Source organism: Cupressus sempervirens, chromosome 7, assembly GCF_028749045.1.
Source record: "Cupressus sempervirens isolate cs-2001-9-10 chromosome 7, ASM2874904v1, whole genome shotgun sequence".
In the NCBI taxonomy this organism is placed as follows: Eukaryota; Viridiplantae; Streptophyta; class Pinopsida; order Cupressales; family Cupressaceae; genus Cupressus; species Cupressus sempervirens.
In genome coordinates, this window is record NC_143124.1 from 748,595,343 (window position 1) to 748,622,367 (window position 27,025).

The window sequence follows — 27,025 nt, forward strand, 5'->3', positions numbered from 1 at the left end:
TAAGTCTCCTTTTGCTTCTTCCGTAGTTTTGGTAAAAAAGAAAGATGGTTCTCTTTGGATGTGCATTGATTACAGAATGCTGAATAAGAAGACCATTAAGAATAGATATCCTATTCCACGAATTGATGAGTTGATAGATGAACTACATGGGGCATGCTACTTTAGTAAGATAGACCTGAGATCCGGTTACCACCAGATTAGAATCAGAGAACAGGACATAGAGAAGACTGCCTTCAGATGTCATTGTGGACACTTTGAGTTTGTAGTGATGCCATTCGGGTTGACCAATGCACCAACTACTTTCTAGTCCACCATGAATAAGGTCTTCCATCATCAGTTGAGGAAATTTGTGTTGGTTTTCTTTGATGATATTTTGGTATACAGTTAGACTTGGTGTGAGCATATGGAGCATTTAGAGACAGTATTGAAGACCTTGCAGGCAGAGTCTTTATATGCCAAAGAATCCAAATGTGATTTGGGTATGACCGAGTTATTATACTTAGGTCATATTATCGACAGAGAAGGAGTACGGATGGATCCTGATAAGATTCGTGCAATTGTGGAGTGGCCTATTCCTGAGAACCTGACCCAGCTGAGAGGATTCCTTGGTTTATGTGGCTTCTATCGCAGATTTGTTTGCAGATATTCGCGACATGCGGCTCCTATGACAGATTTGCTTAAGAAGGGAGCTTTTGTTTGGACAGCAAAGGCACAGGCTTGTTTTGACAGATTTAAGGAGATCATGACTTCATGCCCGATACTAGCATTGTCCGATTTCTCGAAGCCATTTGAACTTCAGTGTGATGCCTCAGGAGATGGTATTGGGGCTGTTTTGATGCAGGACAAACACCCTATTGTATATGAGAGCAGGAAACTCCGTGGGCCAGAGAAAACATTCAGCATTTACGACAAGGAGATGTTAGCTATTATGCACGCATTAGCTAAATTCAGGCAGTATCTAATAGGAGGTAAGTTTTGTATAAAAACTGACCACAACAGTTTGAGACATTTCCTTGGGCAGAGAGATCTTAATGATAGACAGCAGAAATGGGTGAGTAATCTACAGACATACGACTTTGATATATCATACGTTAAGGGCACTCAGAATGTTGTAGCAGACGCCTTGTCACACAGGCCACATCTTAGTGCGATGATTGCGATCTCTGAGGATTGGAAGCATTTGATTGTTGCAGAGTATGTTAGACACTCTTGGGCATCTGGGATAGTTGATGGGACAATTGTTGACACCAGGTATTCACTTATGGATGACTTGATCATTTACAAGAACAGGATCTTTTTAGTCCCAGGATCAAAGGTGAAACGGTCTATTATGCGGGCTCTTCATGATTCACCCATAGCTGGTCATCCCGGGTACTTTAAAACATATAGACAGGTGCGGGAACAGTTTACATGGAAAGGACTCAAGAAGGATGTATTGCAGTATGTTCGTGAGTGTCCTGTTTGTCAACAGAATAAACAGGAGCACACCTTCCCAGCAGGACTCCTACAGCCACTTCCCATCCCTAGACAAAAGTGGGAATGCATATCCATGGATTTCATTACAGGGTTGCCCAAGGCTCAGGGACGCGATTGTATTTATGTGGTGGTGGATAGATTAACGAAATATGCTCACTTCTTTCCCATCACCACGACTTATACAGCAGTATAGGTAGCTGAGGTATTCTTCAGAGAGGTTCTCAGGTTACATGGGATACCTCGTAGTATTGTCAGTGACAGGGATAGCAGATTCTTGAGTCATTTCTGGAAGGAGGTGTTTCGATTATGTGGCACTGAGCTCACACCCAGTACTAGTTATCACTCGCAGACTGATGGACAGACGGAGATAGTAAACAAGTGGGTGGAAGGCTACTTGAGGAATTACGTGGCTGATCAGCAGAAGGCATGGGTAAGATGGATTTATTTGTGTGAATATTGTTACAATACCACTTTTCACATGTCAATTCAGATGACACCTTTCCGAGCATTATATGGGTATGATCACCGAGCTTTACTGACTTGCTGATGGGGGATGTCCCGATTCCACGTGCCGGGAATTTGATTCAAGAAAGTAAAGACATTATTAGCACTCTTCGAGATAATATTGCTCGGGCACAGAATCAATATAAGCAATATGTAGATCAGAAGAGAATTGAGAGAAGTTTTGAGGTTGGTGACATGGTTTACCTCATGCTTCAGCCCTTTCGGCAATCTACTCTTAAAAGAAGTGGGTCAGAAAAGCTCAAGCCTAGATATTATGGGCCTTTCAGGATCACCAGACGAATAGGGGAATTGGCTTATGAGCTTGAGCTTCTAGCTGATAGCAAAGTGTATAATGTGTTCCATGTGTCGCGCCTCAAAAAGGCGCTGGGACAGAATGTGGTACCTTCGACAGTATTACCTCCTTTGGATGATGAAGGGAAATTGATCTTAGTGCCGGAATTCATTTTGGAAAGTAGGGAAAGACAGCTCCGCAGAAGGGTAATCAGAGAATATTTGGTTAAATGGAAAGATCTACCAGTTGAAGATGCCACTTGGGAAAATGAAACAATTTTGCAGCATCTAGCTTTAAGATTGCTTGAGGACAAGCAATGTCAGGAAGGGCGCACTGTCATGTCCCCTTTCTAGCGACATAACTTCTACCAGGGATTTGCCTATCATTGACTCTTGTAGGCAAATAATTTTGGAAGAGAGAGTCATTCTGTTGACAGATGATTACATTCTTGCTCTCAGAAAGTTATTATCCAGTAAGTGGGGCCTACTTGTCTTAATGTCGAATTAAGATTGTACTTTAACTTTATAAAGTTATTTATTTAATTTTATAAAGTTAATTAATAATAAAATACATTATAATAAGTTATTATGATAAGTTGTTCTGGAAGCTTCCAGCGACTTCTTAAAAAGTGAATAAATAGAGGACAAGAGGCACCCATTTGGATAGGCAGTTTTGTGGATTCGACTTTTATTCTTCTTGGAGTAATTTGTAGTCACTTGGTCTGCAAATTCTTAGATTATCTTTGGGAACGAAAACTCCCATTGATAAGCAATTTTGAGGGTGTGGAATATCGCTCGAATTATTGCAAACGGGAAGTGATATCACAGTCATTTCACCTGGACAGAGATCTGTGGCCTAAGGCCAATTTATGTAATTTGTTGACCATTGAAAGGTCAGTCAGAAGGAAATTAACTGTTGCAGGATTGGAAGAATTTGAAGGGAAAACAAATAATGGCGCATCGGTGATCAGGAAATTCTCCAGGCCAGTCAGGAACATTACCCAGTCTTAGCCGAATTCAGACAGGCTCAGTCCAAGAAGGGTCGATTTATGCTTAGCCGGCAATAGGAGCGAATCGCAAAGGGCAGGTTGAAAGGGGAAATATATTGGAGTTACAAATCTGAATTGTAAAACCCTCGAAATGGAGATGTAGAAATATCGTCAGGCAGAAGTGTGTTTTTCTTTAATTTCGGTGATATTTTTCAAGCACCCGCGGCCATTACTGATGCTTGCACGAAGTCTAGAAAAACCTTTGAAGAAAATTGCGAGAGATGATAACGTGTGCAGAAACTCGGGTTTGATTGGGAACCGACCAAGACAAAACATTGGGCGATCTTCCTTTGAACAAATAGGGACCAATCTAAGATGCAATTCGACCCAGCAAAAAATTCATCGATAGTAGGGGTAGCTCGAACTTCAGATGACAAAAGAAAGTGTTTGCACAAAGCAATAGCGATTTGTGGACCGGGAGTGGAGTTCAAGAATATTGGTCGAACTTCAGGTTTTGACACTATTTGAATATTTTCATTTACTCTTTACAACTGATTGGTGTGTATCAGATTTGTTTCCATTGAATTATTACTGAAAGGAGTTAGCTATTCTGTTATAAATCTATACTGTTGGTATTACCACTTCTTATTGAATTGGTTGTCTTAAAAAAATTACATTTTTCCTCCTCATATGATTGCCAAGTATTTTATAGAAAATAGAAAGAATCTCCATAGTTTAGTATTGCCTCTAGAGACCTTGTGGTAAGGGTCCTCACATCAAATCATCCCTTGATGTCAACAAGGACTGCAGGGTGATGAAATTCGAGGCAAACCTCGTGATGCCTGGACGAGCTAACTCCTTGCCTCTTGTGTACTTCCTCATTGTGCTAAGGACAAATGAATGATTATAAATGAACTTGCATTTTTTTGCCCTTTCTACACATGACTTGACAAGCTCAAGTTTGCCAATTTCCTCCAACATGAGGTCAATGCAGTGTGCCGCACAAGGGGACCAAAATATGGTGGGGTGCCTCTCCATCAAAAGTTTACCTACAACAATTTTAAGTTAATTAGAAATTCAAATTTCAAACATGTTAGAACTTAGGAAACTTAGAATTAGAAAAAGTTCAAAATTCAAATAAATTTATTTTCAAAACTTGAAAAGTTAAAAGTTTACCTGCAACAACATAAATTGCTGCATTATCCGTCACCACTTGGATCACATGTTCCCTCACCTCTGCTATGACTTCCTCAATAGCCTCACAAAAGTATGTGGCATTTTTTACATGAGCGGAAGCATCAATGGATTTGAGGAACATGGTATATCCTACAAGTAACAAAACAACGAATTATAATGTTAAATGGATCATCAACAAATTAGCATTCAACAAATCAAAATTTACAATTATGTATGTAGGAAAGTAGAATAATCAATCACCTCCACAGGATACAAGAAAATTGAGGAGTATTCTATTCCTCCTATCTGTCCAACCATTAGTCATGATGGTGCAACCTTTTTCAATGCACTCCTTTCGGTTCTCCTCGAGCTCAACCCTCATGTCCTCTACCATCTCATCCAAGAGGTATCTGCTCAACTCAGCCTTAGTTGGGGCTTTAAACCCCGGACCACAAATAGCAACTGCATCTATCATGTTTTGCCAATAAGGAGCCTTGCCACAAATGAAAATTTAGATGTCAAAGACTCAAATCATAAAACAAGTAGATATAATTAAAGTTTTACTTTTACTTTTAATTTTGACTTTAAAGAAAACAAAGGAAAAAGAATCATTTACTTGGCTGCATCAAATGGAATGCTGCAAAAGTACCAAAATTTGCATATCTCCTTTCTGGCAGCATCATGAATCTCCTTGTTCAAACAGATGCCCTCAAGCGTGGGTTGGGAACTAGGAGTAGTGCGGGGCACAAAGTAACTATCCATTCTGTTTTTCCACACTCTAGGCCGTAATAGGTTGCTATTGGACTCTGTCTTAATATAACACTGACTAGCATTAGCACTAGCACTCGCATGAGCACTAGAACTAGGACGAAAAGGAGGCCTAGAAGAACCCTCTCCAACACAACCTATTGATGCGGAAGCTGATGCAGATGCAGATGTAGATGCGGCTGTGGATGTGGGAACATGGGAGCCAATTCTTCTTAACCCTTCAAGTTGCATTTTCCTATTCACTTTGTCTTGTTCAATTTTTTCTAATGCCACTAAATGAGTGCATTTTTCCTTAGTAGTTTGTTTAGTGCAAATTGTAACATCATGTCCAGGTATAGCAGCAATGTGGTATTTCAATCTATAAATACCTCCAGAAGTTATTTTTTCTTTACAAAATATACTGTTTGTTTGATATTTGGTTCTTCTAGGAAACTTTTCGTTATATTTCCACCAATCATCTTTTTTACCCATTGCGGAAAATGAAAGCAAAGGGCTGCTGCAATAAAAAAATTCATGTAAAATATCAAAGTTTGAAATTAATAAAAGCTACAAAACAACAAACCCTAGTTTGCAATTTAGTAAAAATAAAGAACATTCAAGATTTAAACTAAAAATCTTGAAAACTAAAAAAATTTAACAAAAAATGCATAATACACTAACATGCAAAAAAAAAATCAGCACTTACCTCTTGCAAATGAGTTGAGGAGTGTTGATATTGACTCCTTAATGCTCCCAATGCAATTTATAGCCTCCCCAAATGGACTTTTGATCTCTTTGGTGCTCTTCCTTCTTGCCGGTTGGAAACCAATGGTTTTTCTTTTCTCTTCTCTCTCACTTTTCCTCTCTTCTACTCATGCTTAACAATTAGAGGGCCCTTTAGGGTTATAACAAAGAGGAAAGGCAAAAAACAAAGCAAAAAAAACAAGTGTTTTTATTATTACTTCCAACTCAACTTCCTAGTTGCTGCGGCTGATTCATGGAAAAGATTCTGGCGATTTTTGCCATGAATCACTTGAATTGGCAATTCACCCAAAAAAATAAGCTCCAACGATTTCCGATTCACATATAATCGCCACGCATGAATCTGATCGCGAAATTGGCGATTTGGGCGATTCTGGGAACTATGATATATATATATATATATATATATATATATATATATATATATATATATATATATATATATATATATATATATATATCACACATATATATAAATCACATATATAGCTCATCTATATAATTTCAATTTAGTCTCATGAGTTTATCCAACTGAAGCTACCAAACATTAACATGTTTATGTAGTTGGACATTATTGTTTTTGAACTGAAACATTGATATGGTGGTGTATTTTGGCATTTTTTTATGTCATTTGAACTAAAACACACACACACACACACACACAAACACATATGCGGTCATGCATTTTGCTAAGTTGCTTTAATAGTAGCATAGTGGTGTATGAACTTATTTGCTACCGCATATTCTTACATTGTTATATACATACATACATACATACATACATATAAAATAAAAACTTGTATGGACGAACCCAAAACAAACCCAAACCTGACCTTGAAAATCTTTGGATGAATTTCGAACCTGCATCAATACCAGAATCTGAACCGACAAATTAGTTAAAAAGAATCCTCCATAGCCATATTTCCTTACATGTTGCTTTAATAGTTCCCCGATATTCTTCTTCTGTCGAGGAAGGAGCTACTTATTGGTCCATGTAGCTACACCTTTACCAAGACTGGAGACATACCCAAAAGTAGACTTTTTTCATCAACAGTTGCTTGTTGCAACCCAGTATTCTGCCTTACGGGTTGTCATGAAACAAGATATGTAGCAAGCAACATAACTTAGATCAGGTCTAGTGGTTGTAAGATAGACTAGCCTTAAAGTTGACTCATTCACTATAGATGAGTCTAAATTTGGTTGATAGTTTAACCCTTTCTCTGTAGGTGTAGATAAAGGCTTTAAATCTGCCATCTTGAAATTATCTATCAAACTCTTGGCATACTTCGAACTAGAAATGAAAATGCTACCACCTGTCTACCAAATATCTACACTGTGACAATAATGTAGAAGTCCCAAATTAGTCATATTAAATGCCTGACACAAATTCAATTTCCCCTGTTCAAACAATTGTGTCCCATTACTAGTAATGATGATACCATCAACATAGATGATAAGAAAAATGATGTCATTACTAGTGCTGTTGACATACAAGTTTGGACATGAAGGTCTTCTATGGAAAACCTTGTGCAACCAAATAAAGAACCTTTATCAGTCTTATTACCTTGTGCTCTTTCCCTGCAATTTTCAAACCAAGAGGCTGTAACATATAGACTTATTCCTCAAACTCATCATTGAGGAAGGCACTCCTGGCATCCATTTACTGAACTTTCTGGCCACACTATGTTCCAATAGTTAGAAGTTAGAACCAATTGGACAGTGCTCATCTTTGCTGTAGGAGCAAAGGTTTTCTTATAGTCAACACCCTCTTCTTTTAAGAAGCCCTTAGCCACCATTCAAGCTTTGTAGTTAAGAGTTCGAACAACTTTAAACTTCACCTTATAGACCCATTTGCAGCCAATGAGTTTCTATCTTGGTGCAAGATCTGATAGGAAAAACTGTTATTCTTTAGAAGACTATGATACTCAACTTCCATAGCCTTTTCCCATTCAGGTATCCCTTTTGCCTCTAGGAAATCTAGTGGTACCAAGCTTGAAATATTTCACCAATTCAGGTTCAAAATCTTCAAAATCCCTTTCTTTAGGTGAAGCAAATGGACTCTCAAATTTCTTTTGTTCATAGGCTTATCTTTAGGACTGTAGATAGGAGAAGAGAGCATAAAGGGTCCATCTTCTTCATCAAGAAACATATGTTTAATGAATGTGAGATGATCAGTGTCCACATCGCTGAGCTGATAAGCTTTATGATTGTCATAGTATCCTGCAAGCGTCAAAGTTTAACTTTTGGAGTCCAGTTTGGCCCTCTTTGCATCTGTAATCTTAGCATATATTGTTGAACCAAAAACCTTTAGGTGATTGATATTTGGCTTCCTCTTTCTTTGGAGTCTTCTTTTTGACAATCCGTGTGGGAGATAGATTTAGAAGATATACTGCAGTATACACTACCTCTTGCTCAAATCTTTTCAAGAACATTTCTGTTCTGCAACATAGATTGAGCCATTTCTGTAATAGTAGAGTTACTCCTCTCAACACCACCATTTGGTTAAGGGGTGTAGGGTGTGGTAATGTATGTCCCCGTCTAGATGAAGCCAAAAATCACGATTTGCAGTAAGTTAGAATTAGGGAGATGGCTTAAACATTTTATTTCTTTGTTTTGTTCTTGATTATAATCTTGAAACCACATAGGGAGCACAATTGCACACACACAAACATATATGTGGGATAATAATATTAGTCAGCTTAATATATATGAACTAAGGGGAATTTCTCTATCCTTTTGAACAAATCTGGAATACAGGGGTTGAGTCATGATAGTTTTGGCCAAGCCAACCCCATACTAAGCCCAAGAGTGGAACTTTGGCCCCATTGGCCTCGGTGGCAGGACTTTGACATCCATGCAAGGCGGTCTACTTGGTGGGATGCTTGTCTTGCTTCCTATCTATGCTTTACCCCTAACAGTTGATTACCTCAGCATAGTAGGCACAATAGGGAGATTCTAGTGGGATTCTTGACTTGCCCATTCTAATCTCAAGAGTGGGACTGTGACCCTCTTGGCCTTGGTGGTAATACTTTGACATCCACCAAGGTGACAGTCTACTTAGATGGCAGCCTTATCCCCTCTTACCTAAATCTCCTATAGTTAATTATCTCATTGCAGTAGGAATGGTAGAAAGATTGTAAAGGGTCCTCAACCCATCCAATATAAGCCTAAGAGTGGGACTTTGACCCTCTTGGAAGAACTTTGACATCCACCAAGGTGGTCTACGACTCTACGTAGATGGTGGCCTTATACTTTCTTACCTGCACGTCCTCCTTCCATCCTTAATGAGATTCAATATTGGTTTACATCTAAGTATATTAAGATAGTCATTAACAATGCTATGATCATTCTTGTAGTTCAGATGTATTAGATCATTCAGATGTATATTATCGATTGGACAAATAAGTATATAAATATAATTCTGATTTCCTTATTATATTTATATATATACTATATGTATATATAAATATAGCAGATCATATAATAGTTCTTAATAGAATTCTGTATATGTCAATGACTACTATGGTACTCGTCAATGACTTCTTGTCATTGCTGGATTAACAAATTCTGACTTCATATTCCAACAGTATTGGAGTAGTGTTTTGTTTTAAAATAAAATTTTTATCTGTTGAGCAATAGTAAGAATATTATTGTTTATTCTGGTTTATAATATAATTGATAACACAAATCAAAGGGTGATGGAGAAATTGTATATAACTGAATCAGTTTCAGGATTTGGCTGCATTTAGTCATCTAACAAATTATTAGTTTGATCTAGAAAAACTTCTTCTGTCTTGTTCCTCATTAGCATGGAACTCCTCTTTCCTTGATTTGATATCTAAAGAAATAGCAATGTTTAGAAGAGATTTTTCGGTAAGCTGAATTATCCTTTATAACTTCACCTATCTTCACTAATGAAACTGCATAGTTGTTTATTTTTATTCTGGATACCTTTGAAGTTTGTGTCATGCTTCTTGTTGTAAAGTCTTTCAAAGAGGTGTTTTACTATTTACATAAATGAATTTTGCTAGATGAAGATTCGGTTGCTTTTGTGCATTTTTTTTTCAAAGGGTATACACAACTTCCAAATTTTCTTCAACGTCAAGGAAATGAAACCTTTCCAAAGGTGTTAAGTTTTCCAATACAAACTAAATAATTGATCAAGTCTTTGGGAAGAGGGAAAATGAGTCATCCCTTAGTGATTCATGAGCTGCACCTTTCAATTGTTTTTGTTAATAATCTAAATCATCTAATCATGAGAACTCAAATCACTGTCTAGATTCATTTTCTTTGGGTTCACTTTCATAAATACAATGTTACTTTTATATATTTGATGCCTGCAACTGTACATTTTTCTCAGTACAAAAGCATCCTAGTATTAGGCTTTAGTTTGGAAAAATGATGTATTTTGTAATGAAGTAGTTGACATGTGGATCATTTACCCTCATGTGCAAATATGTCATACAATATCAACAGTCTTTCAATTTGTTCAATGAAAAGTTCACTAGCCTGGCAGATCCAAGTGTCCTCACAAGGTGTATCTTCTGTGGAACTGAACTATACATCTGTATTACTAACTTAAAGATGTTTTATTGAAAACTATACACTCTGTTTGCCATTGTCTCTGTCTGGCCCTTGACGTCACTACCTAATTCGTGATATAATCAAAATTCTTTCTAATGGTTATAGAGGATTGTTTTTCTTTTATTGGGTAAGTCAGAGATGTGGATTTAATATTTTATTAATCTTTGGAAGGTTCAACATGATTTTCAAAGTTGATTCTTTTGAAAGAGGTGGATCAAAGTTTCAAAATATGAATATCAAATAGAAATTTACTCATGCATTAAATGGATGGAATGTTTGATTCTTTACAACAGAATCATCTATACATGTAGATGTTCACGCATTAATGGTAGGAGTGCAATAATATTTATTTGGAATTTGGTGAGGAGAAAGTAGTTTTTGGAAAAATTATATTACTTTGATGATATTTTTATACAAATAAATGCTGGTAGTCAAATATAACATATTCTACTCTTACAAAACCTATCCAAATATCCACTGATGTAACTAGTTCTCTTTTTGAAAAGCAGATCTTCCCAATTATTGCATGGGGAAAACAAACAAGAGTTGTGCTAGATGTGGGTTGTGGTGTGGCAAGTTTTGGTGGACATCTTCTTGACAGAAGAGTCCTGACAATGTCATTTGCTCCTAAGGATGAACATGAAGCACAAATTCAGTTTGCTCTTGAGAGAGGAATCCCAGCTATTTTATTAGTTATTGGTACACAAAGACTTGTTTTTCCAAGCAATGTATATGATGTGATACATTGTGCACGGTGTAGGGTTCATTGGTATGGTGATGGTAAGCATGTCTTATTTTTCAGAATTTATGCTTTTATTTACCCTTACACGAGGGTGTTATTGCTAGAGAAAGGTTGCCTTATTTGATGAGTTTTGTACGCACCATATAGGGTAAAGGAAGTTTTCTCCAGAATATTATTTTAATACCTTTAGTAAAATTGATTGCAGTATTCTACAATTTGTAAAGAAAATCTTTTGAGGTGCTTTATTTCTCCAACATTAACAATTTTATCTGTCTGTAGTTAGAACCCTCTTTAGAACAGTACATTGATTATTATATTTTTATCACAGGTGGAAAACCTTTGTTGGAGATTAATAGGATTCTCAGACCAGGAGGTTATTTTGTATGGTCGGCAACACCAGTTTATCGGGATGATCCACAAGATCGTGATGTATGGAAAAGTATGATTGTCTACATTTCCTCTGAAATCAAAAGCAATTTGTGATTTTTTCAACTGCATAGGATATCTAGAATATATTCATCTTTTTTCAGGGAGATAGTCTATCAATACAATAAAATTAAAGTAATTAGTCAGTTTACATAGATGCACATGTTTGGAAACAATCGGAAGTAGGAGCAGGGTTCAAGCTGGCCATTCTTTGTCACAATTTAATGCATATATTATCTCTTTATGCTGAAATTACGTCAGAGGATATATGACATATCTTTCTTGAGTTTCAGGAAGTTCATAATATGACATATATGACACCCCCCACTCCACCTTAGTGCCACTATCTTGCTGCCGGGACGTCCAATCATCCTTGGTAAATCTAGACATCCTCGGTGTATCCAAGAGACACCAAGGTTCCCTTGATTGTCTTAAAGGGACATCTAGACGTGGCTCGTTGCTGACCAATGTCAACATGAAAAAAAAAAAAGTTAGAATTTTTTAAATTTTATATTAGGATTCTATTCGAATCCTAAAAGGAGGTGGGTCCCATTTTGGCAACTCCAAGCTTACATAAGCCCCTCCAAATTTCATTTTTTCCTCTGTATGCAATCCACGCCTAGTGACCAATCTCTCGTCAATAAAATTGTATGCAAGACCACTCCCATCAAGGTAAGTCATGCGATGTTACTCAATCACTCCCATCAAGCAAAAGGAATGAATTCACAGTTTTCCTAATAATGAGGTAATGATTACATTGGACTTGGCCAATGCATCTTTCTCCCCTAGCTCCACATGTCGAGTCTCCTTCTCACCCTTGACATTGCTATTCTTTGAACCTATATCTTCTATATGTTCATCTTCTACCTTTGAATGCACCTCAATGAGATGCGCCGTGCCTTTCATAAGGCATCAATGTCTAGGATACAAAGGCTCCTTGTACTAGAAACAAAATTTTCTCCTCCTCAACTCATTGTGTGTCTCTTGATCCATCTTGGAAGGAGGTGGAACACTCTTGGTCAGTGTAGAGGCCTCTAAGATAGATAGCTCAATGCTCCTAGGATACTTCTTATCTTTTTGAAAAGAAGTAGGTTGTGGCGAGGTATCAAGGTACAAGGTAGTTTGAACTTTGAATAGCCTCCACCAAAGTCCTAGGCTTATGAGCCTAACCTCCCATGTTGTCCCTCTTCAATTTAAAGCATCACCACATGTTCAGTTGACATCTCTGGGGCCATAGCAACAATGTGTTGAAATTCATTAATATAAGTTACGACATACTCATTCTTCCTCATTAGTGCTAAATATCCATAGCACAACTCAACATCCTTATGGTCAAATCTAGCAATTAACTATTCAGTGAACTCCCTATAAGATTGAACGAGTCCATGGTTTTCGGTAACCAAACCATGATGCCACAAATCATAAGCCATACCCTTTAAATGTAATGTGACAAACTGAATGGTCTCGTGCTCAAATATCAACTAAGTGAGAGGTAGACATAAAGTTTGTGCACCTAGGCTTATGCATCAATCTTCTTGCTACCGTAAAATGGAGATAAAGTGAGCTTGTTGGTCACTCGCTTGAGGTATCGATTCTTCTGTTGTTTAGGCCATTTGGCCCTCAAACTATCTTTGCACTGTGCCCAATATTAGGGTAGAGGGAAAGCATCTCTAACATGTTGTGGAAGGGCTTCACACTCATCATTGGCTCGCATAACTGCATTCTAGAACTCAATGCCCTCCAATGAGTCTTTTAGTGGCGACTTCTCTCTAGGAAGAAAATGAGGTTGTATGGGACTATCTGCTATACAAGTCCTGCCACATCTAGGAAAACAAATGCACTGTCACTTGATGATGGAACCTTGCTACTCCCACGGATAGTGTAATGCCTTGCTTGGAGATCCTTGGAACAAGGATAAATATAAGCCAAGATAATTTTCTTTTAAACAAGTATGGATGTACACAACAATCAACATATGAAGATCAATAAGATCGCAATGGAAGACCAACCAAACATCCAAACACCAACGGATCTCCAAACGCCATTACTGAACTGAAGAACAAAAACCAAAGACAACACTATAACACAAAATCTTCGATTTGTCAAAGCAAGGAAACACTAGCCTTCCTAAAGGGTACTCAAAAGTCCAAATTGCATTCTCCGAAAAACAGCGGAGATGCCCCTTGTTTTTCGTGCTAGAGAAACTACAACTGAAAGTCTCACGCGAGGAAGTACCTCTTCGTGCGAGAAAGTACACCAAGCCACACGAGGAAATGCCATCCCATGCGAGGAAATGCCAAGACTAGTAGCCAAAATGCACTGCATTGGTGTTGAGGTTCGCGCGAGGAAGTACACTAAGCCATGTGAGGAAATGCAAAGAAGCACACGAAACTTCCACACTCTCGCATGAGGAAGTAAAATCTCGTATGAGGAACTAGAACAACAACCCAGAAAAACAAGGAATAAAAAGTTAGGAAAGATAGTTCCTCCACATCGGGGAGTAGCGGATCCGCAATCGAGGCATAGAAACTCGAACATAAAATCTGAAAGACGGAAACTACATCTAACCATCTAAACATAGTAGTGAAGGAAAAGTACTGAAGCAACATTGCAATGACGGTCATAACAAACTAAGTGAGCAGTTCCTCCCAACCATAATAACATCATGAGACCTTGAAGGTCCTAGCCATCCTCCATGCGTAACATCCCAAACTGCCTACTAGATAGTCGGACTTGTCTTATGAGGATGTCACTACTAAAGCGTAATAACATCATAAAAACATGAAATCTAATATGCTAAACCAATAAGCAATAGATACTCCAACTGAGCAAATAACATCATCTAATCATATGCTAAACATCATAATAAGGGAATGCATCAAATAAACTAACATCATCTAAACATGATATCCAAGCATTCCAATGAAAGCATAAATCACAAGAAAGCATACTCCAAAACCCGAAGTATCAAGTGAAAACATCAAGCAACGGTCGCACTGGAACAATGTATACTGGCCCCTAGCAGTGGTGAAGGTAGCTATGCCTCCCAACCACGTGGAACTCGTAGGTCCACTCCCATTGTGCTGATAGAGATAATGATCCAGCCACAAACACACATAAAACAAACGTCTATGGCTAACACTCACGCCAGACAATTTTGATGACTGAAACCAAGATCATGAAACAATGCAAGTACAACAGGTTATGGTCAGACACTCAATGGGTTACTATGTAGGGATTGACAAAATGGAGAGTTGCTTGGCATCAAATAGCCCAAGCTAGTATTGGCAGCTCACACTTCCCAACAGAAGGAGCACATCCTGAATCTTTTTATTATCTTAGTTTTATTACCACCCAATGTTTTATTTAGTTATCATTTGATTACAACTTCCTCTGCCAACCCTCTAGGTACAATGATCACCAGGCTATGAGATAGAAGCCCAGGCTGCGAGATAGAAGCCCCCTCCATGGTGCTACCCTACCCTACCCATGCTCATCCAACGATGAGTGCCCATAGGCATGCACATTCCTAACCCAACCCCAAATTATCATAACCCAACCGCATTACCACCCGGAGATCGAGCCTTGAAAGTCACCCGACAAATGCATGCGCATGTGCTCGTGTGTGGCGCATCACCATCATGAAGATCATAACACAAGGACTGGATGAGAACACAATACAAAAATAACACTCAATCGAAAATAGACTTGGGAGGATGGATGTGGCATGCACCCCAATGCAACATGAAAGTGCAACAATGATCTAATTGGCATCCCAATAGATGATCTAGGTCCACAGCCAACATCATGCCAAGAAAATTTGAGAAAATCAGGTGGCACACAAATCAAGGTAAAAACCCCAAAATTGGAAAACTTTGAAAATAAAACCCATTTGGTCTTAGGCACAAAAGTCACGAAAATCTAATAAAAATTGGGTTTGGACACCGTATGCAAAAATGGCCAGCATAACGGTGCGAAACCCCAAACTCTCATCCCAAAAACAGGGAAAATGTTCATACCTAACCAACCGGGGAGAACTAGCAAACAGAAACGAAGGGGAACACTAGTTCTCAGCCTCCTAACAAACAACTACCAGAAACGAAGCTGAAACATATAAGCGGGAGAGCCCTCCCTGACAACAAAAGGGGCAGAAATAAAAAAAAAACTTGATAAAATAAATATCTCGCGGAAGTTGCCAAAAACTGCGGCAAAACAAGGTCTCCCCGAGCTGGATCCAATGAGATCGATCTCGTGAAGATCCCACGCCCATAGCTCTCACAACGAATAGAAACACATTTCTCTAGAAGAGGATTTTGGAAAAAGCTCTCAATTTTGTAGTTTGCAAAAGTGAGAAGTGAGGAATTAATTTTCTCTTTCAATACTTATTCACTTTTCGAGTGAATAATCGATTAGGATAAATAAGCATCCAACCTAGTTAAACCCCAAATCGACCCAAACAAAAACAGGCTATTCCAAGTAATTGGAATTCATCTATGGCAAAGCTGCCAAAAATAAAAAATCAAATCAATTAAAGCTCGAAAACCCAAAAGTCACATAAATTCCTTAACAACCTTCGCGACACTGCGAACCTCTAAATTCATAGACTTTCACAGGTCTAATCACATAATGCAAATGAGTCCGGATTTATCAAATCACCGGAAGAGTTAATTTAAACATTTAAATAAGATACGTTGACCATACATGGACGACATTGGTAAAATGAACAGCTAAATCACTAACTCCATGTGCCACTGCTAGGGATATAATTCCTACACACTAAAACACATGATCAAGTGCAATTGCGTATAATAACATAGCCGAAGCAATAAATGCATTAAATACCTAATTTAACCATTTATTCAATTATACTGAAATAATCCATTTACATCACTCACGTTCGCATAAAGCATAATGAAGCAAGAATCAAGTAAACCACCATAGCATTAAATCCGACATCTAACATAATCAAAGATAGGTCCAAATACCAATTAGCCATGTATCATCGTAAAACATACTGTCATCTCAAAATGGCATCAACATGCAAATATAATCAACTGCACAACATAGTAGTATAGCATCTATGATACTGAAATCAAAGTATAACATCCAACCCTTAGGTCATCTCAAATGCAGAAATAATGGCATGAGTACAAGTATCTCTTGAATCAAAATAAACAAGGTACAGACTGCAAACACGGGAGGCACTACATCCTACAACTAAACATACCTATCTACTCTGTCATGCTTGTCATGCCTATCCCTAGACCAATGCAGATCCAGCTTATCAAGGGTATCCTATAATTTATCCAAAGCTTGTGCAATTTGTGGTTGTGTATTAACGAGAGTTCTAAATAACTCTCAATTTGGATCCTTATTCTGATTCTGTCTTCCTGGATGATTCCCAGATAAATTTGATCCAATTTTCTTGATTTTTGACATTTGCTGATTTAATTTATTGGGATAGTTCTCAAGTGTTTTTGTTTGCATTTTAGATGCCAATGATCAAACAAGGTTTTAAGAAGAAACATATGCCAAATAAATGGTGCCGTTGAACTCAATTGATCAAAGTATAATGAACTGATATAAATTTCTATAATGTCCCCTTTTTAGCATTTATAGCATGATGTTGTCGTTAGCCTATTTCCCCACGGTCCCGTAGGCTAACCAGGACATTAAAGGGGCTTAGAGGCCATTTGGCCTAGATAGTTTCAGTTGCAGGTCTTTCTAAGGGGTTTTGAGGCAACTTTGGGCATACTTACTATTTATAGTAAGTCATCTTGGACATGGTCGGACATCCAGTGACAACAGTATGTTGATGGTAATTGTTTAAAATCGACAAGAAGACTGGTTTATCATTGATAAGATTTGTTATGCATTGATAAAGCTATTTTATAAAGTTAAATTTAAATATTTAACTTTATTAATCCATAGACTATAGTTTGTGAAAAATATTTAAATTAAAAGAGTCCCCTTTATTTTATAACATATTGGAGACATAAGTTACATAAAGGGAGTTATGTTTTATCCCGCATTGAGAAAACGAAGGATGGAGCCCTTTTGAGAACACTATAAAAGAAATGGAAGAGCTTCTTTTAAACATGCTTGGAAATATCAAAGAAATTGGGGAATTTTCTGGAGATTATGTCTCAATAGTTTGAAGGACGAAATCCCTTCAGGCTGGAAATCTTGACGCCATTGAAAGATATGGTCTTGAGATTCAACATAGTAGCAATCCGAAAAAGCAGATACGAAAAAGCAGTCCGAAAAAGCAGAACCGAAAAAGCAGGCTGAAAAAGCGGGTACGAAAAAGCAGTACCGAAAAAGCAGGCCGAAAAAGCAATTCGAAAAAAGCAAAGCAAAAGGGGCAGCATTGAAGGAAATTATTACAGCCATCTACAACCAGGTTCTTTTGTTAGTATTGCTTTTTAGGGTGTTATAAGCTTTCAGCTGTAAGTGTGTGTTGGAGTTTGAAAACGTTACCCATTTCCAATTACCCTGATGAGAACAAGATGCATCTAGGGGCAGCTAACTCCCATTATCAACACATCCATTCAGACACCAGGCCAACTATAAGGCTATACTCCTTCTGCACTTCAGGCTCTGCAAAACCTAGGTGGGTGAACCTCTTTAGAACTGACTATGTGACTAGTGCAATAAGCATATTCAGGATCTATAAAAGCAGATGAAACCCCTAATCCTTCTATGCTTAACCAGGAGATCACAAGCATGAAATAGCTAAGGACATGACTCATGAAACTGGAAAGCTAAGTGTGGGTTATACTTTGAATACCTTTCAACAATAAAATGAAAATGATTTAATAGATTGATATCAGCAAGACCCAAGTATGAGCAATAGAACTTAATGATCCTATCTCTGACCAGTGCCTTATCTATTGGGCAATTAAATGAATCATAACCATACATCTCTTGGAAACCTCAAACGTATCTCTACATTAAGATCCCTGATCTATCTTTCACCTTGTGAATAGACATCTGCTACAGAATGAATCTCATACTCAGAAAATCCTATCATGAAATCTGCAAACCCTGTGACAAATATCAAGCAATTACATGGTTCTTTGTTCCATAAGCAAGACATTTTAACCACATACATTTCAAAATGTAATGCGACCTAATTCATGGTCTTTGATCACCAATTAGAAGAAATAACAGAGCCATAATCAGGAGACAAGATTCAAACTGAACTTCAAACTTTTGCTGCACTTTATTTGTTTTCCTTGAAATCAAATACATGAAGTGTACAGAAAATAACTCATAGATCACCTAACAAAAAAGAACTATCTGCATAAAACTTAAAATGCTGTTCAATACAAGAAGAAATGCTGAAGAATGGTTTCTCAGTGCAAAAATTGGAACCCTTACAAATGAAAAAAGAAAGAAAGATATAGCAAGAAATGAATTCCCGGATCTGATATGCAACTGCCAGGTGTCCACTTGAAATCCAATCCTCTGTAACTGAAAAACCTCTTTCTTCTTTCATCCCTTCTGATCTGATTTTGTTTCATCATTAATCTGTAACAAACTTGCAAAATATCCTTGCCTAATGATGAAAACCCTTTACTTGCCAAAATATCTGATTGCCCCATGAAAAAGCCAGTGAAAATGAGTTTTTACTGAGTAAATCAGAACAAATTCGACCCTAATTGCATTTCCATTGCCTTCTACTGATATCCAGGTCATTATCTTGACAAAAAACAAATCTGAACTTCCTGGTATGAATATGGTTGCGCTTTAGGTACCTGATAGAAAACCTCATGTAGCTCAAACTGACTGATACCTATGCAAAAACTGACTCCAGAATCGGAAAGTTCGTTTTCTCCTGATTCCGACGATATATAACACTTCATATTTTGGTTACCGGAAGCGCCTGAAATTGCCATTTGAAAAATGTCCCCTCTGGCTATAAAATGCTTAGGTCTGCAACTCAAGATTTTAAAAATTCAAAATTTTAAAATCTCTAATGTTCAGACTTTGTAAAAATGACCTCTTGAATTTAAAAATTTTCTGAACGTGCACACCCACTAGAAAATAATTAAAAAATTATTTTTTAATTCCTTTGAAATTTTCCCTTATCCTCTGAATCCGGGGTCAAACTTCTGTTGACCAAGTGCCACGTGTCACTCTGTGATTGGCCTACATGGTCTGCATCATCCGCCACGTGTTGTCTCCTCGCTACTTCGCCATGCTTAACCGGTGAGCAACTTCAGTTAGCAAGGTAACGCGAATTGTCAGATCTGCCACATGGCGCAATCTGGTGCGCTTCTAACATTTGCTTGCCACATCATAATCCAGTCACTCTGTCGCTGCCACTTGTCAACATCCGATTCGCTGACAGCACTGCTATTGAACCCATGTAACACTTTGGAACTCGCCGGATTTTTATGCTTTTCCGGCGACCTCGCTATCTCGCTAGCCGGAGTTGCCAAGATTTTTCGGCTGGCGAAGTAGCGAGGCGCCGGATTCTTGGATTTTCTGATTTTGCTGACATCATCGATTTTAATTGCGTTTGCCTTCAAAATTGTGCTTTGTTTGAATCTAGCTGACGTCAGCACCTTTTGGGTCGGATTGGGGGTCAACAACATGCGTTTGCCTTCACAAAAGGCCTTTTGTCTCAAGACAAGTTAAACAGGAGGCGTTGGAGTATTTGAACAATTGAATACTCCCCACCATAGTACATGTGGGACAAAAATTTTTAAAACCCTTTCTCTGATCAGCGTGGTCAATGACACTACCGTCTTCACCTTAGCGTGATCTCAACTGATGTGTGGGTGATCTCTTTTACTGGAGTGGATTTCTCTGGATTGTCGCAAGGTTCTTCTTGCTATTTGAGTACATGGTCAATTGATACGTTGACTGCAATTTTTATAATTTTCAACAGTGTAAACTCTGGCTATTTTGCAAACGTCCTGCCAGCATGGTCTTCAGTCGGTGGACATCACCGGTCAACTATTTCGCTTCTCCCGCCGTTATCTCCCTCTAGCGGCAGACCCGACCTTGCAATCCCAAATGACCAATCCTGTATGGCGGAGCACGCACTATAATAATTGGGAGTAGTCCATGGCTTATTGGTCTGCTGGCTCTCCTCCTCCCACCCACCTTCTCGGTCATTTGGTCGGCTTACAGATCAAGCTTTTCCGCTAAAACCACAGTGATCAAGTCTTCGCAATCTCTGCCTTCGTTGCATCCAACTGATATGCGTACTGTTGCTTGTTTTAATTAGTTTTCTTGCCTCTTAAAACTGCGGCCTCTTCCTTTACCTTGTCTTCATGCATTGATTGCTCAATGCGTGAGCTACTCTCTTTATTGGCGTGGAGGCTCCTTTCATGTCATTTAACTAGCATTCTCATATTTGCAGCGGTTTGGGATGTTTATTGGCTTTGAAGGCGTCTTTTGCACTTTCAACGTACTGGCTGTTTCTTCCAAGTTTGCCACTACCTTTGTTGTTGTCATGATAGCATGGGATGACTCTCTAATTCCTGTGGTCTGTTACTTCAGAATCTCTGACTCCCTTGCACTTGTTATTTCCTATTTCACTTTCAACGTGGTGGGTACTCCTTCAAACTTTTGTTGGAGGCTTAATTTTTTTATGTGTCTACGTCTATTGTAATAAGCCTCTTTGTCATGTGGGTGTCTCTGCTTCTTATACTGCAGACGTCAGCAAAAGACTAATGCCTTCCCCTATCCTTTGATGCAAACTATCACTCTCTTTTATATGTTCTAGTGCAGCAGTGATATTTTGAAGGAGTCTCAGCATTGCGAATTCCAATCGTGCAAACAAACTTCATGGTAAACTTGTTGAAAAAGTACCTTGATGATGCTATGAAAAGACTAAACAGTCTCATTATATGACTTAGTGACATACTATACTTGACATAATCTTTATTGCAAAAATTAGCCCATACCCTCTACAAATGCAAAGATTTCGAATTGTGCCAACTAAGGTAGTGTAATAATTAATATCATTATAATCCATCTTTAAAACATCTTTGATTTGCACATAATCATCATTAATCTGATGGAATCAGTTGGGCCCCAAAATGGGTCCGGCTAAAAAAATTTTCATTTCCAGACAATTGAACTACAAAACTGGTCCATTGACCCTCTGATGCTGATTAGAAACCAATTTGATCACAAAATCACCATTAAAAACTTATTTTGAATCACCTCTGTACCATTGTCAATTTGATGTCAGGAGGTCTGTTGACTGCCTTTGAAAACTGATTCGGACAACTGACCGGGCTCTGAAAACTAGCACACTGAATTTTTGTTCCGCACACTCTCAGTTTGTCGAATCTCGTCTCATGAAAAATTCGGGGTCAAAAGATATTCGTTGTCAAAGTTGCCTTCTCAGATTTACCTGCAAGAAAACACGTCAGAAAACAACAAACAAGGTTCGGATTTGGCTTGGAAAATTGGGTAAATGAGCACATGGGGAGATGAAAATTGGGGCGTTAAAACTCTGTCATGAGGTGAGTATGACTATGCAATTTTGGCTCATGACAAATAACTGGGCGCAAATGGCGGACGTTCAAAGTAGGCTACTCAGAATTTTGCAAACTGGACATGCTGACAGAAAACATTTTTTGCGAATGGAATTGACTTGGAAAAGTGTGAAGACGGATTCATCAAGACTTGAAAACTGACACACTTAAAGTATTTTCGGAGGACAACACAATGGTACAATCCATTTGATCTCACCAATCACGGATTAAGAGTTATAACGCCACAAACAGGGGTACTGACAAATCTGCAAATGCTGACACCAGTAAAAAGTTACAAATTGAGTTTGGAATCGCGTTTGAAAACTGATCAAACGGATTCGTCATGATATGAAACTTGAAACATAACAAGTCTCTGACGCCTCTAATGCAATGCAATAGGAAATTCAACATTTGGATCAACTGGTCAAAAGTTATTACTCGTCAAACAGGGCTTCCCAGGATTTTGAATAAAGTGCATCAGCATGAAAACAGTAACTGACCAACTTCAAGGGATTCAAAACCTAGTCAAACAGACTCGAAACGACTTGAAATCTGAAACATAGGTTCTTAGGTATGGACACTAGACACTCTCTAAGCAAAAAGTGACAAAACCCTTTTGGGTGCGAGATATTCAAATGCAAACACAGCCTCTTGTCGTTATTTGACACTAGGGCAGAATTGTAAATTTGACAAAAGCTTGAAACAGGACTTCGCCAAACAGCTCGGAATATCAATTTAACTTCACGAAACGCTTAGGCATGCTGAATGAAAGGTGCTAGAAGCATTAAACACCTTAGGGGTCTCGAAAGGACAGCCGGGTACAACCTAGCACATATGCATTTTAAAAGCATTTAAGGGCTTGATTTTTTCAATGGTGCTCAAAATCGGGAAGGCAATTTTGAGCGCCAACAGTGTGCATTATATCAGCATTACCATTTTGTAATCCATGTAAATGCCAAAGTCTTGGCCATATTTCATGAGCATTGTATTTTTCATTCCAATTAAGAAGATAATAGTTGCTGGTGTCATTTAAGCAATTTAATATCATTATTTATCAGCTAGTTAGTTTGCATACCAACTGTTTGTAAAAATGCTAGTTGGCTGTAGGTGTTCATTTCTCATGCTTAGATCATATATATGCACTGAATATTGTCAAAATTAGTAGCACACTCATGTTAGGTCATTGTGTAGTCCATTGTAGTCTTCTAGCACAAGATTCTCATTGATGCAAATTGAAGAAAAAGTCATATGAAGCTAGCTGAAATACTATATCAGTCATACGTCCCTTGCATGTGAATTGTTTGATGAAATTCCTTGAGCTTCCATCAACATTTTTTTTGAGGGCAGATTTGAGGAGGGTCATTACAGTGGTATTAGAGCTATAAGTCCTGCCATCCTGTGGAGGTCTTATTTGGAATAGCCAGATAGAGAGAAAAAAATGTTTGACAACATGTATATCAGTCCAGATCAGGGAAAGGAAAGATTCTTACAGATATTAGACACCTTGGCACAGGGACAGCGATTAGCAGAGCCAAAAGCACAGGAACAGAGTCAGAGATTGGAGCTTATGATGCAGATGATGGCTCGTCAAATGGGGTTGAACGCTAACATAGGTGGAGGAAATAATCAGAATGGTAACAATCAGAATGGGAATAATCAGGATGGGACACATAATGGAGGCGAACAAGTTGGGAACAATTTCGGTCATGCACCCCAGCAAACTAGGACAGTGAGTTCAAGGCCCATGGTTCCAACATTCCCTCCTAGAGCTCCAGAGCAGCCCGTACCAGAGCCCCAGATCAGTGATATACAGGACCAGCTGAGAAGAGATTGGGAAGCCGGAGGTCCAAATTTTATTGCTGCAATCATCTTTAGGGAGTATATAGATGTGCGGATGAAGCATATGCCACGTGGACATGACAGGAACCAGAGCTATGAGATACGGAAGAAAGTAGGAAAACTTTAGTTACCATATTACGATGGCTCGGGGAAGTCTACAGCAAGAGCTTGGGTTCAAAAGCTTGACACATACTTTCAAACGAACCTTATGCCTACAGAAGAAGCTATTAAGTATGCAGCAATTCACTTGGATGGGTTAGCACACAAGTGGTGGCATCATGGTATGGTCACTATGGGTCATGCACACATTACCTCATATGTGGAGTTTACGGAGAGACTGATTGAACGCTTTGATAGGCCTAAGGATCATACTTTCCCTATGACAGGCAGAAACTTGTATGAGGAGTTTAACAGACATGCAGATTCGATACAGGGAGACTTTAGCACATCTTCAGGTAATGGTTTATTTGCATCATCTTCACAGGCAGAAGGGGTTTCAGATGTTGTCCAGGTTGAGCCAATTGCATCAGAAGGTGATATCACAGGCACACCGGATTGTGTGATTGACACAGATAGTGATTCTAGTACAGTTGGGCTGGATGAAGTTACAGTAGTTGAGGATACTGTCATGTTTGAGGATAGTACAGTTGATCAGAAAGTGAGCATTCAGGACTTTGCAGAAAATGAGTATCAGGCACAGTTGGATGCTTCTTCACATGAGATAGAGGCTAGTAGCTCTTTACTCGGTTTGGCAAGCCAGCTGAAGACAAGGGACAAGAATATTGTCATGGCTTTATCTCATCATGATAGGATACATGGATTGATTGAGAATCACATTTGGATGATTCAACTGCAAGAGAGACAGAAAGGAGTCACAACAGGTTCTTCTTGTGACAACTTACAACAGATCAAGGAAGGCATGGAGGCAATGAAGGTAAGTTACATACACCTCCTTTCAAATCGCGATCATCTCCTTAATCTTGTAGAGATCTATTTAGATGCATTGAAGAAGGAGGAGGAGGTTCACCGGCTTTCTCATGAGCTGGAGGATACTCGGAATTCCTTGGTGTGTATTCAGTTGGCTCTTCAGGATTCTGAGAGACATGTGGACAAGCTTTTTCTTGAGGTGAGCTCAGTTTGGGAGTTAGTGCGTATAGCAGGGACTCAATTTTCTTTTACAATCAAGTCACATGTTGATGATTTCTCATAGATGATAGAGTTTACAAGAGAGTCCCAGGATCTGAGTATTACACATGATAGCTATTTTGAGGTTACTCCTTTGGACAGTGTACCAGGGATAGAGTATAGGAGTTCGACTAGTCGGCACAATCATGTGTCTAGTCAGTTGAGGGTTAGTGAGCAAAACATTGCTATTGTGTGCGAACATTTTGATGTTGCTCACCAGTTGTTAGCAGTTTATGGATGGGGTTCTCCTACTAGTGATGAGCAGGGAGGCAGTTATCTTTCCTTGACAGAGATCCACTCTTTATGGGAGGCTATTCGGATTCTGAGACAGAATTATATGCAGTTGGTAGCCGACAGAGATTATCTTATGGAGTGGGGGAGTATAGCATACGATGCATTATTGGCCAAGGAAGATGAGGTGAGTGAACTTACTCAATAGCTCGAGGTGACTCCTGAGTTTCTTGAGAGTACACAGTTGGCTTTCAAGGAGTCACAGTTTCATTTAGCTAAGGTGACCATGAAGTTAGAACGACTTTAGTCTTTACCAGATTCTGTACAATCACAGACCATGGTGTCTGGTGATCCGCGGATGTCCATGGTTGAGGTTGATAGAGGCAATGGAGATGAGGATATATTTGTCCACGACACTAGTATTGGCATATTTGGTCCATTTCCATTGGAGGCAAGTTCAACTGAGTTGGGCGTTGCAGCTGAGCATTGTGATATGTTTGACTTGGAGTGCACAGCGACTACTGATGTTGTTGTTGATTTTGCACTCTTGGCTATATCATCCTCTGACTTAGCTGATGATCAGTCACAGTTGGTTGTATCACGTCTGTAGGATGAGTCTTTGACTGGGATTGGTTCTTTTTACCGGCATTATACTGCAGGATATGTTCATCGGTTTGCTTTTGATCCATGTGTTGAGGAGTTGATGGCAGACAGGTTTGGACTGGGCTCTCGTTTTTGCTATCTACCCTGTAATGACTATTCACCATCAGTAGTGCATGGGTGTTATGGTTATAAGACAGTGGTCGATAATCTGCAGAGTTGTGTTAACTGCAGTAGATGTACAGTGTGTGGATTCTCTGTATTTGGTGCAGTTTCATGTGGGAGTGGTCACCATTGTAGCAGAGTTGGAGTGTGCATTCCGCATAACACGGTGGGTTGTGTGGATGGTGTTTATTATGTTGACAATTTGGGTGATCTACTCTACTTGGGGTCTGATATTTTGAGAGTTTGTGCCTCGTGGGTTCCTGACTGTGGCAGTAGTGGATTTGGAGTTTAGTTGCACCGTGATTCACGATTCATTCATGGATTCCTCTTGGTTATTTTTCAGAGGTTGTTGCAGAAGCCTACGTTGATTGATAGCAATACAGTTCATGACTACATTTGGGATCCAGGTGGAGCAACTAGTTTGTTGTTCAGCCATTGCTTGGGGAAAAGCAATTTCAGGAAGGGCGGACCGTAATGTCCTCTTTTTAGCATTTATAGCATGATGTTGTCATTAGCCTATTTCCCCACGGTCCCATAGGCTAACCAGGACATTAAAGGGGCTTAGAGGCCATTTGGCCTAGATAGTTTCAATTGCAAGTCTTTCTGAGGGGTTTTGAGGCAACTTTGGGTATACTTACTATTTATAGTAAGTCATCTTGGACATGGTCGGACATCCAGTGACAACGGTATGTCGATGGTAATTGTTTAAAATCGACAAGAAGACTAGTTTATCATTGATAAGATTTGTTATGCATTGATAAAGCCATTTTATAAAGTTAAATTTAAATATTTAACTTTATTAATGC

General features: G+C 38.7%; 1 protein-coding gene across 1 annotated transcript in view; it reads left to right on the top strand.

The window, feature by feature from the left end:
- Window positions 1-27,025, top strand: part of LOC149549431 (putative methyltransferase PMT23) — a 130,808-nt gene that overhangs the window by 50,946 nt on the left and 52,837 nt on the right. Inside the window, exons 5-6 of the mRNA XM_089792807.1 lie at window positions 11,039-11,309; window positions 11,600-11,710. Of these exons, the coding sequence (XP_089648933.1) occupies window positions 11,039-11,309; window positions 11,600-11,710 (382 nt within the window). The remainder of the gene's footprint in view (window positions 1-11,038; window positions 11,310-11,599; window positions 11,711-27,025) is intronic.